At 54.3% G+C, this 12,907-nt stretch overlaps 6 protein-coding genes; 4 read left to right on the forward strand and 2 right to left on the reverse strand.

The window, feature by feature from the left end:
* Positions 1 to 1,051: 1,051 nt before the first annotated feature.
* RCC_02815 (uncharacterized protein) lies at positions 1,052 to 2,180 on the forward strand (the record flags this gene model as incomplete). XM_023768108.1 has 2 exons in its annotated part: positions 1,052 to 1,250; positions 1,303 to 2,180. The coding sequence occupies 2 exons, from the start codon at positions 1,052 to 1,054 to the stop codon at positions 2,178 to 2,180; spliced, it is 1,077 nt and encodes a 358-aa protein (XP_023623876.1).
* A 471-nt stretch (positions 2,181 to 2,651) lies between these two features.
* RCC_02816 (uncharacterized protein) lies at positions 2,652 to 4,334 on the reverse strand (the record flags this gene model as incomplete). The annotated part of the gene is made up of 1 exon (XM_023768109.1): positions 2,652 to 4,334. The coding sequence occupies one exon, from the start codon at positions 4,332 to 4,334 to the stop codon at positions 2,652 to 2,654; it is 1,683 nt and encodes a 560-aa protein (XP_023623877.1).
* Positions 4,335 to 5,405: 1,071 nt separating this feature from the next.
* RCC_02817 (uncharacterized protein) lies at positions 5,406 to 6,274 on the reverse strand (the record flags this gene model as incomplete). XM_023768110.1 has 3 exons in its annotated part: positions 5,406 to 5,832; positions 6,060 to 6,138; positions 6,253 to 6,274. The coding sequence occupies 3 exons, from the start codon at positions 6,272 to 6,274 to the stop codon at positions 5,406 to 5,408; spliced, it is 528 nt and encodes a 175-aa protein (XP_023623878.1).
* Positions 6,275 to 6,819: 545 nt separating this feature from the next.
* Positions 6,820 to 7,408, forward strand: RCC_02818 (uncharacterized protein; the record flags this gene model as incomplete). XM_023768111.1 has 2 exons in its annotated part: positions 6,820 to 7,026; positions 7,085 to 7,408. The coding sequence occupies 2 exons, from the start codon at positions 6,820 to 6,822 to the stop codon at positions 7,406 to 7,408; spliced, it is 531 nt and encodes a 176-aa protein (XP_023623879.1).
* Positions 7,409 to 7,603: 195 nt separating this feature from the next.
* RCC_02819 (uncharacterized protein) lies at positions 7,604 to 8,377 on the forward strand (the record flags this gene model as incomplete). XM_023768112.1 has 3 exons in its annotated part: positions 7,604 to 7,657; positions 7,703 to 8,237; positions 8,292 to 8,377. 3 exons carry the CDS (start codon positions 7,604 to 7,606, stop codon positions 8,375 to 8,377), a joined length of 675 nt encoding a protein of 224 aa, XP_023623880.1.
* Positions 8,378 to 9,608: 1,231 nt separating this feature from the next.
* Positions 9,609 to 12,262, forward strand: RCC_02820 (uncharacterized protein; the record flags this gene model as incomplete). XM_023768113.1 has 2 exons in its annotated part: positions 9,609 to 12,094; positions 12,160 to 12,262. 2 exons carry the CDS (start codon positions 9,609 to 9,611, stop codon positions 12,260 to 12,262), a joined length of 2,589 nt encoding a protein of 862 aa, XP_023623881.1.
* Between the last annotated feature and the right edge of the window lie 645 nt (positions 12,263 to 12,907).

Here is a 12,907-nt window from a genome sequence, read left to right on the forward strand (position 1 = left end):
TGTGAGATGGCGTATCCTGCTCACCTGTAAGGTACAGATACATCCATATAACCACTGTTCAACCCTCTCTGATCGTAGATGAACAAAGTTACCCCGGCAACAGACATTGTAAAGCAATTCCCGACACCCTTTCGTTGCCCATCCTGGCGGATCTTTTGCAACGCAAAGTGTAATATCACTGATCAAACCTACATGTATGTACTGCCCGACAACTTGGACGCCATCGGTACATGTCGTGGAGTCGCAAGAAGAAGTACAAATCCAGGGACCATAGTCGCTCGGTGAAGTAAGAGCGGGCCGATGCTCTGGACATGGCGCTCTCGACTTGATAATTGGTCGAGAAGCTTGCTCAGGCCGCGTAGTCCCGTCCGGTGCGTCAGGACGGTGTACACTGTGCTCAGAATGGAACACTACGCCTCATGTCGGGAGCGGCAAGCCCGACGCGAAGCTCTCGGCAAAATATGGGATCTTTCAAGGTTCCTGAGACCGGCAAAGTGCCACGAGGCTGTCTGATATCCGCCGAAGATTGAACACATGCCAGGAGGTCGATCTGATCACCTCATGCTAGCAAAATTAGCAGTGGACTAATCTCGCTATGGCAGATGCTCAATCACTTGCCGGACTGGCTAGCTCCCTCCATTCCACGCTAGTCTTAGTCTCTATTTTCATACTCCAGATTTTCACTGGATCCCAATGCTTGTCCCTGCGATGCCCAGGGTCGTCTGCGAAGACCTGGATATCCATGCACATCCGCAGCCAAACTCTCGTCGCGGGTCTCAAGTCGCGAATGAAGTGCTTTGAAGAGACGAGGTTGCGATTAGGAGAATTCATGCCACTAAAGGACTGACACGAAGATAACCACTAGCAAGATCTGTTTGCCGCCGGGTTATATGATGGAGCTGCGGCCTGCTCTTCATCGACAATGTGTTCACAATCGTCACTCACTTCGAAGACTCCAAAGCAGCACCACTGAAAGCCTCACTCATCGATATTGCAGCATCGTCCATTCATAACAGCGAGATACTCGTCCATTGTATGTCAACCCATCGCAATGGCCACGTGGAGATCAAACATGTACAACGGAGATCCCTTGTACCCTTCCTCAGAGATGTCTCCGGATTCTCTCGTGATGGAGTGGAACAATGGCTTTCGTGGTGGTGAAGAGGTCCAACAATATCATCATCACCATCATCATCGCGGGGCAGAATACGAGCATCCCACTCCATTACACCACCAGCAAATCCCGACGTGTACGTATGCAAGTCTTTGCTCAGAATCCACTCTGCTGACCGTGGCAAACAGCTCTCCACCATCATCAAGAACAAGCACAGCAGTTGTCACATGCGATCGAACTGCACAGCACAGCAGCAGGAGGTTTGGACTGGAACTCATCGCCACAACATGGCCTGCCCAGCCTTCCGCCAACACCAATATCGCCATACAGTCCATTGCGGCCCTTGCACGAGGACGACAACATTGCGGATGCTCGATTTGCGGGACAGCCCCGTGGCGACTGGGATCAGGACAGCTTCCCGGTTCACAGCGCACAGCATCCGTGCACGCCGGACATCAGCCAGGTGGATGGACCCTCGAACCGTCGCCAGAGCGCTCCCACATCCTCCGACGTCAACCCTTCATTCCTGGCCATCACAAAGTGCAACAAGACCGATCCAGAGGACACGTACGACGCCGATTCGGCCTCATCTTACGTCGGTCGTCAATCCCGTCGATCACCCACTGCGGGCTGCGGCCGTCGGTCATCGGTGCAGCACTCCCACATGGCCGCGGGCAGAGACTCGCATCACCAGGGCCGACGCTCTTCTGTGCAGTCGATCTCCCAATCCCGGACACGGGTCCCACACAATCTCGTGGAAAGGAGGTACCGAGACAACCTCAACAATCAAATTGAGTACCTGCGACTTACTCTCCCTTCCCTCCGAAACGCTCAACCAACCCCAGTCGAGACCGAAGACGCCATGGCCATGGGTCCACGCATGCCGTCCAAGGCTGTCATCATCTCCACTGCAGCGACATATATCAAGGACCTGGAGACGGAGCGAGAGCGCTTGTTGGACGCTACCAAGGCTTTGCAGGAGCAGGTCTCGAGCCTTCAGAAACTAGTCCGGTGTGAAGACTGCTCCATGATGGGATATCTGAACAAGATGCAGGTTGCGAACTGATCCGAAGGTAAGAGAAGGAAAAGTGGGCAATGGCGTTCTTAAGCTTAGTTGATCAATTGATGATCTGCAGTTGATACCATGTACAACATCAATTCCGCCGATAAATGCTTTGATCCCTAGCGCCAGTGCGGGGAATTTGTGTGAGCGATCCCTGAAATGCACATCCAGCGTTACATCTCGTATSCSKYSWTCWRCKYSAWRWAAWAACCCTAGTTGCAAATGAAGGATGTTTGAAACAAGTAAGGAAGCAAATGGGGTCCATTCTCTCTGTACCGGAGGCCGCTGAAACGCTATCATGTCCCAGGTCGCGGGCCGAATCCGCTGTCGCCGCGCGCCTGTCAAGAAGAAATCAGAAAAGGAATGCAGAAGATGCGAGAGATGCAGTGCGATGCCTGCCGGGTATATTGGGCTCGCTCGCAAGGAGGGAAAGGAAGAATTTTCAATGTTTGTCCAGTCTTGTGGTGTTCATATTCACATGACCACACAGCAGCAGCCTCTTTTGGGCTTTGCTTCTTGCTTTTCGCTGAGATCGGGGATCGGAACCGGAGGATTGAGTTCAGGCGCCGGAGCTGGCGAGGAATGTGAAGGATAGGTTGGAGCAAAGCGCTCCATGGTCGGCGTGTCTGGTATAGTCGGGGTAATCCTGTAGCCGCCGCTGGTCGGAGGCCGGGACACATCGCCCTTGCCCTCCCATGAGTTGCCATGTTGGGAACCGTGGGGAGACGGCCTTGACTGCTTCGTGGGAGATGCGCTCGCACTTCGTGCAAAAGGTTCCGCCTCGGCAGGGTGTGCAGATGACTTTGGCTTTTGGAACTCGTCGTTGTTCAACAACCGCAATTCCCGGTCGTAGGCGGTGCCCGTATGGCCTTCCTTTTCCCACTGCTCTTGCATCATGCGCTTGGCATGTGTGGGCAACATTTGCTGATCGGGCGGCAGTCGAGGATCTGGCTTATACATGCTTGCTATCCACGGTGCTTCCCCTTCGGGAGCATGCATCTGGCTGGTAGATGGTCGGGACTTGTGGCTTGAGCTTGCACTCCYCTTGGACAGCGACGACGAGGGGGTTTGTTGCTGTCTCAGATGAGAAGAGCCTGGACGCTGTGGTGCTGGCGCGCTGCCCGTGGACGGCTTCCGACTGTTGGGCGTAGTCTTCTTGGGCACCCGAGCCTTGGGCGGCGAGGTCTCATCCGGAACACCCTGGGTGTCCTTGCTTTGCTCTAGCAGTGCCTGGCTACCGACGCTGCCATTGCGAGTCTTGCGGGCATATTGCATCTCGTCGAAGCTGCCGTTCCAAGTTTGGCTGCCTGCCCTACTGCGCGGTAGAGGTGAGTCTCGATCGACCATCGCTTGCGACACGGGTGCTGGACTCGCCCGCGATATTGGTATGCGAGAAGTGCTCGGCCGGCCAGCATGCTGTTTGTGCGGCTCAGACGATGCTTGCTCGAGCGATTGGAAGCGTGAATCTCGATATGGATCGTAGGTCTCAGGTCGCTGCAATACCGGAGCTCGAGGTCCATCGTCATCCTCGTCGTCGTCATTGTCGTTGTCGATGCCGTTCTCGCCGTCGGCTGAGAGCACGGTGGACATCTTACGTGGAGRCTCGTTGTGGGCGGGATATGCGGCGGCGTAGTCCTCATCGTTGTCAATCTGCCACTGTTGCTYGAGGCTGCTCTGCCGTCCTCGCGAGCGGCTACTCGAGCGGTCTCGTGCAGGGCCAGCGCTCATCGAGCGTCTTGACGGGCGAACATAGAAGCCAGCTTCCTGCAGTTCCTTGATCTCGATCTGGGCCAGTTTGTCTCGGTGGATCCACTTGGAGTCGTCTACCCGAGGGACTGCAGCTTTGGCATCGTCCTGCTTCGCTCGCAGCGCGGGCTTGGAACGCTTCCGCATTACCTGCGTGTTGGACTGACGCAGTGATGTGCGGCGCTGTCTGGCCTGTTCGCTGTCGGATTGAAGATCCCAGGCACTCGGTCGCTTCTGCAACGACGGCGGTGCTCCGCTCCTGCTCATACCAATGCCGCCGGTGCTGTGATCCCGCCCCCGACCGCTGTTGTCCAGCGTGTCCCGCCGCGGTACGGTGGGCCCAGCATTGTCCTCCGCCTCTCCCAGCGGCACGGCATAGCTCCATGCCCCGCTCATCGTTGCCGCCGCCATGTCAGGCTMGGCACTGTCCGTCGTCGAGGTCGGTGAAGCGTGAATCGTATTATGGTGTTACCAGCCGAACAGTCGCGACAAAACTTTTTCGAGCGGATCAAGTCGTAGCACATCTCCGTCCTGGTGGTGAGTGTTTGGGTTCGCGACGAGCTGTACGGGGATGCCTGCAGGTGTAACGCTGTTCGTGCTGTACGCGTGTTTGAATATGCCACCGCACCGCAATGTTGCAAGGTTGATCCTCACCGGCGGTATTGAATTTTCACAGAATACAAATGGCAGAGCTGGGAGCCCATTTGCACCTCCTCGCCATGCCCTGGGAGAGAGAGGTGCGTGCGGGACACTTTAATCTTCTCGTAGCGCGGAGCTACTCATGGACTCGCTCCTTTTGGAGAGTCGCCGGGTGTATCGTCATTTTGCCCTGCAAGATCAGGCGAAAGGACTTCCATGTTGGGATATTCTACACTGCCGTCTGCAACGTCTTCGCGGGCACGTCTGCCGCACTTTTCCATCTACGTCGAATCCCGCAACGCACGCGAGACTGACATCTGTCAAGCCGTTCACCAGACCGTGGCCATTTGGCTCGCGCAAGTTTTGCCGAGCGGCCGGCTCTTTGACTTTGGGATTCGCTGAGACCGTTGGCCTAGACAATCATCACAATATTCAATGGTGCACGCGCGCTCGCGCATAATATATTGAGCCGGCCCCAATGCAGATGAAAGTCAAGGATGTCACGGATTTGCACCGATCAACAGGAGTGAGTAGTGTCGACGACCAGAGTATCATCACAGCTTCGAGGCCCGGCCATGGCCAATCCCGTCGAGAAGGACATTGATCAAACTTGATTCGCTACCCCAGAGCGAATCAACTGTCCACAAGGTATGGATCGCTCTTTAAAACGTTGTTCCCTCTACAACAAAGTCAACACCAAGAGTGATCATTCGACGGGATACTCGAGTCTTCCCGATACTGTCCATTTCTGCAATTACGGGAGGCGCTTTTCCGCGAGCGTGGTGGTCGATATGCTACAACGACAGCCGGCAACCTCCAATTGCCCCATCCGTCTTTCGCCCCTCATTGCAGTGGCTGCTTAATGAATGCGCACGCTTCAGTCTGACAATCAATGAACCTCATGTCCCTGGTCACTTCATGCTTCCTGGTCGTCTTTGCCGGAATGACATTGAGATCGTCCATCATCTCCTTGATCATATTCATCATTGTCTTTCCCTTGCCAGTAGCATCCCCTCCATACTCGGACATGTATGATGTTTGTAAATCTTCACAAAAGTAGATTCCCCCGGGCACTATCGCCCTCCAGAGAGTCTCCAGCGATGTGATTTGCTGATTCATGTGGTGGCCCCCATCCTCGACAATGATGTCGAAATCGGAGCCCGCCTCGCGCATGAAGCGATGCAAGAAAGCTACGTCTGCTTGGTCTCCAGAGAAGATTGTTGCGCCAGTCGTGTTTGCGGCCCATCTCTCGGCACAAGCGGCGTCGTACCTGAAAACGAAGGGGAGGCAGGTTAGCTATGGCGCAGAAAAGTCCGGTGTGCTCCAAGGGCAAGTGTCGTCCGTCGTTCCCCGACATACAAACACCACCGCTAACTGCACATAACTTCACGACTTGTACGCCGACGCCTTGGCCACATCGCCACCCACAGGCTAGCCATCCTAACCACCGACCCCAACCCCAACCGCTGACTATACGCACAGAAGACTCGAACTTACTCGATGTAGTACAGGTCCACCTTCGGGAAGTATTCGAGCCAGGTGTAGTAGGAGGCGCCGGGGCCATAGTTCATGTCACCTGCAGCGAAAGCGTCAACGATTTCTGAGAACATCTTAGGGATAGGGCGGCGTGTGCGTAGCGTGGGACATTTCTGTATCACGCTGCTAGCCTTTTGCTTGGGAGCTTGCGTACAACCGAGGCCAATTTCTAGCATCTTGAAGCTGACATCGCGATAAGGCGACAAATACTTCTCATACATATGGTGATAACTGTGAGTGGAAACCTTGTCCGTGCCATAAGAGGATGCGATGTCGTAGAATGATGGGCGGGAATCACTGAGAGTCGGTCAGCGATTGAAGATCAGGGGTCGTTGCATGACTTGCCTGGACTTTCCGTACACTTTCCCGAGCGACCCTCGCCATGAAGCTGGAACAGCGTTCATCTGATGCAGCAGAGTCCCGATAAAAAGGACGATCCCGACAGCAGCCAGTATCACAGGTAGTCGATTCGGTTGAACGGCAACCATGATGAGGTGCTGCTGGGCGGCGATGATCAGTCGTAAAGTTGAGGTCCAGAGATGTGAAATGGGCGGAAGCCAGCTTTGGATCTGAACGCGTGAAAGGAACGCGCAAGGTGGGAATGGAATATGGAATGAAGCAGAAATTCCACGTTCCAATCGCGCAAGGAGAGACGTTCAGAAATCGAAACCACACTTTTCTTGACGCACGATATTCTCAGCTCGCCATCACAACAACGGCCATGGAGTTGTACGCCATCTACTTTGCCTCTCTGGCTTTTTTCAATGCCGCCATTGCACATTATCGCCAGCAGCAAAGGAAGCCAGATGCCTCAAGCGAAGAAACCGTCGCACTGCCACCAGGGATAGCTGGCAAGCAGGAGGCGAAGAAGTTCAAGCTCACTTACTTTGGTGTCTACATCTGTGTGATGGCGGCAGACTGGCTGCAGGTATGCCTTTCCCCGAGAGTCGGACATTGAGCATCCAAGAAACTTACGAGCGCGATAGGGACCCTATATGTATACCCTTTACAAAGATGAGAAGTTACTCCCAGAGAAAGTGGTGGCTGCCCTCTTCACAACAGGCTTCGTGGCCGCAGGGATATGCGCCTCCTTCGTGGGGTCGTTGGCAGACCGGCATGGCCGAAGGGCCGCTTGTTTGACCTTCTGCATCGCGTATTCCGTGTCTTGCTTGTCAGTGCTTAGCAACGACCTTACGATCTTGTTTGCAGGCCGCGCCTTGGGAGGTCTAAGCACGACATTGTTGTACTCGGTTTTTGAGCCCTGGATGATTGCCGAGTATCACGCCAGAGAGCTGCACGAGTCGATGTGAGTTGAACAAACCCGGAGTCGGCTCAACACGGGGATATAAACCCCGCTGCACATTCAAGGCCKGACGTTAACACGAAGCAGACGTCTGGGTGACATGTTCAGTACCTCTGTAACACTCAGCGGTGTAGTTGCGATTGTTGCGGGCATCGTTGGGGAGGCCGTGGTGCACTGGACGGGTAGCAAGTGTGCGYCGTTCATGCTTGCCGTGGCATGTCTTGGAGCGGCCTTTGTTGGTATTTGGAAGTTCTGGGTAGGCGAACACTCCGTCTTAGATTCCCCGAACTGACAGAGGCAGGGCGAGAATCATGGCGAGGCGGAGACCGAGAAAGGAGCCGCTTACGCCAACTTACGAGCCACATTACTTGACAAGCGCATCCTCACGCTCGCTCTAGCCACGACACTTTTCGAAGGGTCAATGTTCCTCTTCGTGTTCTTCTGGACACCCGTGCTGAGGTCAGCCCGAGAAAAGGCTGGCATAGCAAGTGCACCGCCGTTCGGCTTGATCTTTAGCTGCTTCATGACTGCCATGATGCTAGGATCCATGGTTTTTTCCTCCGTTAAGCTACGGACTGAGCGCGAAGTCAGTCGGATGCTGCTCAGCATATTGGCTTTGGCAGCAATTTCTCTCCTTTTTCCCGTCCTCGTCCGAGCGGAAGCGGTCACGTTTTGGAGTTTCGCTCTGTTCGAGCTCTGCGTTGGGCTGTACTTCCCTACTATGGGAAGACTGAAGAGTGAGCTTGTCGACGACACTAGCCGAGGCAAGGTATACGCAGTGATGCGTCTCCCTCTGAATGTCTTTGTCGTTCTCGCCCTGGGGATGACCCAAGAAGGTGAGTTGCCATGTCCCGGTAGCCGATCTGGCGTGAGAAGCTGACATATGCTAGGCGATGGTCATCGTGATAAAATCTTTACAGCAATGGGAGGCCTTCTACTAGCCGCATTTTTTGTAGTGCAAAGATGGCTCCTATAGGGCGTTAGCATTCTATGTAGCCCTCGGTATGACACAGCTTGTCTGGGCTATTGTTGACGACCAAAGGCCCACTTTCGCTGCAATCTTGCGAGGTTGACTCGCWACCAACACACGAGCGCCAGGATGCTAGAGAGGAGATTGTGGACATGAGAAGACTCCGATGTGAGAAGACGCCGTGATGGTAGTCAACGGTGTTCTTGTAGACAAGATGAGTTCTAGCCGTTTTGAGAACGCGACGAGAGCTTCATGTTTGCTGGAGCTTGTCGACGATGCTTTAGTGGCACGCTGGCGGGATCTAATGATGAAATGTAACATGTGGCATGTGTTAGCTGATCGTGATTTTGTGAAAGGATCAGATTCGTGAAAGTGCCAGAGCATTCCCATTGCGTGGTGCCAGATCTGATCCAGGCAGGTACGGCTTCTCAGCCGGGAGTTCCATTCGCAACACGAGACACGGATCCCCGGGATGTTTGTATGGCGACAGCAAATCTCAATCTCGTGTTTGAAGGCAAGGCTGGCGTGTATTGCGTCCAAACAACAACGGTGACAGGGAGATTTCCAAGGTCTCTGAGAGCTGGTTCATTGGGTTTCCTTGGCGCAGAGACGCGATCCGCATGGTCGGCGGCAATGGTTTTGGTGCCATATCACTAGATTAAGAGATGCTCGCAGTCGAAAAACATGAGAATTAGGTGTCCCGAAGTGCTTTCCTTGGTCGAGGACAAGTCGTGGATGATGCCGTGCAGTGTGATCACCTAGTAAGTAAGTTAACTACGTGTTCCTTCCATTCTCTCAGATGTTTGGCGGTTGAATTTTGCATCAGACCAAGCGCGGCCCGTCGAAGCCGGCGAGGATCGTCAACTTCCTGAACTTCCTGTCGCGTCTCGATCGTCAGTCAACACTGGCCTCCCGTGACTACGCTTTTCACCCACCCGATCAATCAATCCACCCGCCGCAGCAATCAACTCGGCCGACCGACATGTCCGCGATACCCGAGATCTGCTATACTCTACTCCAGCGCAACTAGGTAGCAATCATACTGCCACCACCAACCATCACTGCGACATCCGCGCTCCGCGCAGTCGACGGACGTGTGGATATCTCGACCGGCATTCCGCCTTCTGTCTACTGCCAGCTAGACGTCTACAGAGTATAGTTAGACGCGTAAAGCGACAAGCACACGCACGAGAGACGAGATCTAGGCACTGCAAGATTCGTGTCGGCTTTTCCCACGATGCCTCCCTCCTCTCGCAAGGGAAAGAGCAGGGCGAGAAGAGCTCCTGCGGCCACCGAAACCCATGCTCAGGACCATTCCGAAGCGGAGCCTGAGGCCATTGCTACGCCGTCCCGGGGTTCACGAAAACGAGCACGAGGGACTGAGGCGACAGCACCCGCTGCGCGCAACACGCGCCGCAAAATCAAGGACACACGCACCGCCGAAGATACAGAAGGCACTGAGCCGCATGAGCTGAGCGACAATGAGACGGAACCGTCCACACCGACCGAAGAGGACATTATCCAGTGCTTGAGAGTGGCCGATAAAAAGGTCCACGCGACCGAAGACTTTGCCAATGAACTTCTCGAAGGTCAAGAAAGTGTACCTGGCTACGGTAAAATAGCTGGTCGCGATTGGGTGTACATCATTCGCAAGGTCGAGGTCAATATTGGACGGCCTGAAGAGCATCAACGCCTCGATCACGAACCGAGCCAGCACCCTCTCACCCCGAGCGCCAAGCAAATTGTCGATATCGATCTGGGCCCTGACAGGCAGGTCTCGAGACTGCACGCCGCCATTGCTTACGACTCTGACAGCATGCAATGGTTCATCCYGGTCAATGGTCGCAATGGATTGCGTGTGGACAACAACCTCCAGAAGCGTGGCGCCAAAACCTACCTCCGTAATGGCAGCGTCATTGAAATCGCCGGTACTCAGATGGCATTCATCACGACCCCGAACGAGGACGGCGACGGTCCAATCTGGGATGCTTCTATCCTCAAGCAAGCGCAGAAGTCTTCAGAGGACGACGACGATGGCGATGAAGACCCACGCTCTACCAATAATCGCAGTGTACATCCATCCGGTCGGAGCAATCTACAGGATGCTGGAATGTATCAGTCAAACTACGGAGGCCAGCAACAGCACACTCATCCAGGTCAGGCGCAGCCGCAACAACGTATGCATCCTCACTCGCATCGGGCGGCACTGCAGGTCACGCCAGGAACTCCCATGCGATCTCAAACTTCATTCCCCAAATCGTCGCCCGCTGCGACATACTCGCGCGGTATGCAGATGGAGTCGTCCGAAAGCATTGATTATTCTCAGGAGGGTGCAAAGGATCTCAAGCCACCGCACTCGTATGCACAGCTGATCGGCATGGCTATTCTCAGTACCCATGAGCAGCAAATGACACTCAATAACATCTACAAATGGATCATGGCCAACTATGCATTCTATCGCTTCAACACTGGCGGCTGGCAGAACAGTATCCGCCACAATCTGAGCTTAAACAAGGCTTTCACGAAGATAGCACGCCGCACGGACGAGCCCGGCAAGGGCATGAAGTGGATGATCGAGCCCACCGAGTACGACAACTTTGTCCAACAAGGCATGAAGGGCTGCAGACGCCCGAACCCTATTCCGGGGACTCACAGCAACATGGGCTCACCTACCAGCCCGATGGATCGCCCCAGAGTTGCAAAGAGGGAAGAGGATCTTACCCCTCCCCTGAATTCTTACCGCCCTCCATATCCCACCGCAATGGAAGCCTACACTCCAGATCGCGGTCCCCGACAAATGGCGAATACGTCCATGGAGAACAACATGGGTCTCAGTATGGAGGGCAGCGGCTTGGTCGATTACGACTATCCACATCGCGCCACCCCACGGCATGGCATGAATGGAATGAACGCCATTGCACATGCTGCCGGGTCGCCACCCGCGCTGTACGTGAATGACGAGGGTCGTGTCGGTCCTTTGGACACGCCTTTCCCACTCCGCCCATCACAGCGCCTGGCGCCTCCAAGCACGCTACGGCGCCCCAGCGACTTTATCCAATTCAGCAGCCCTGCTCCATTCTGGAAGATGGAAGGTTTGGTGGGTAGCACTCCGTTCAAGCCCTTTGATCTTAGTCCCCTGAAGACGCCATTTCCAGCGCTGAAGAAAAGTGATGGCGAGGAGAAGAAGGCCACTGAGGAAGAAGATGAGGAAGAGGATGATGACGAAGACGATGACGAGGAGGAGGAGGAGGAGCAGAGGTTGTCCTTCGAGAGGAGCACCGTTGAACCAATCAATGACGCCGACCGGAAGTCAGAGCGAGGCAGTCCTATCATGGGATCCAGTAGTCCACCGTTGCAGCCCATATCTGGTCTCGAGGCAAGCCCGACCGTGAGTAGGCCCGCAACTGCTGTTGCCAAGACACTCAGCCAGATGTCTCAAGAGCAGCGTGGGCCCGAGAAGACTCCTCCAAATGTCTCCGATTCTGCGCCTCCTGTTGTGCAGCAGCATACACCGCCAAACACCGCCATCGCCATCGCTCAACCCGTGGCTAGGTCCCTCGAGCTCCCCCAGACCTCTGTCGCTGGTAACTTTGAGGCCGCTCGTCCAGCTAGCAATGTTGTATACAACAACAACAGTACCTCATATACCGCCAACACCGCTCCGCAGGTTAATGTATTCCATGCTGCCGACGATGGCGAAGACGAAGGGATCGATCTTGTCAAGTAAGTTTCTCTCCCCGTGCACAGTGTATTGCCCCGACCCGAGACTAACTCTTTCTGCTTTCCAGGGGCTTTCAACCCATTGGAGCTTTTCACCAGCGGAACCATTTGGCTATGAGCAACAACCACCGGATGGGTCACGTCGGTCCTGCTCCATCTTTCGGCCGTTAGAAGCAGGCCGAGAGTCCGGTCAAGGATGCTGTTTTCGTAGCAGCGCCAGACAGTCGAAACGTTGAGACCGCCGGTGTGATGAAAGTTGAGAGCGAGGAGTAGAAGCTTTATTGGAGAGAATGTCAGCGTTGTGTTTGTTGGGGATATGTTAGATGACTGATGAATACGACAGACGGTGGCCTGAGAAGGAGAGGGTGCGAGAATGCAAGAGACGAAGCTATACWCAGAAGTCATATGAAAAGAAGTTCTCCGTTGTGACTAGCTGAGTTGGTATCCTCTAGTTCTGGCAATTTCCGATGCTTTGCCTTTGAGAATAAAAAGTGGGCGTCCTTAGGTGAAGTCCCCGAGGTCGGGAGTCTACGACATAAAAGTGAAATGCTAGGGAGCATTTGTGCATGTTTGTTATGTTAGCTTGCACGAATGATGATGGACAACGATAGACTGGTCTCCACGATATAACCACTCTGACCTGCTTCCGAGTCTGACAGATGAAGTCAGAAAATGGGAGGAAAATGAGATCAAGAGCAATCAATGGTCGAATGAGAACACGATGCATGCAATGGAAGAGACTACCTAGTTTCATCATGGTAGTCTTCACGCGGTGCCGTGTAGATTTTGTACAGCCCGCAAAGCCATCGCAATTTT

The sequence above is a fragment of the Ramularia collo-cygni genome (assembly GCF_900074925.1).
Source record: "Ramularia collo-cygni strain URUG2 genome assembly, contig: RCC_scaffold03, whole genome shotgun sequence".
Taxonomy (NCBI): Eukaryota; Fungi; Ascomycota; class Dothideomycetes; order Mycosphaerellales; family Mycosphaerellaceae; genus Ramularia; species Ramularia collo-cygni.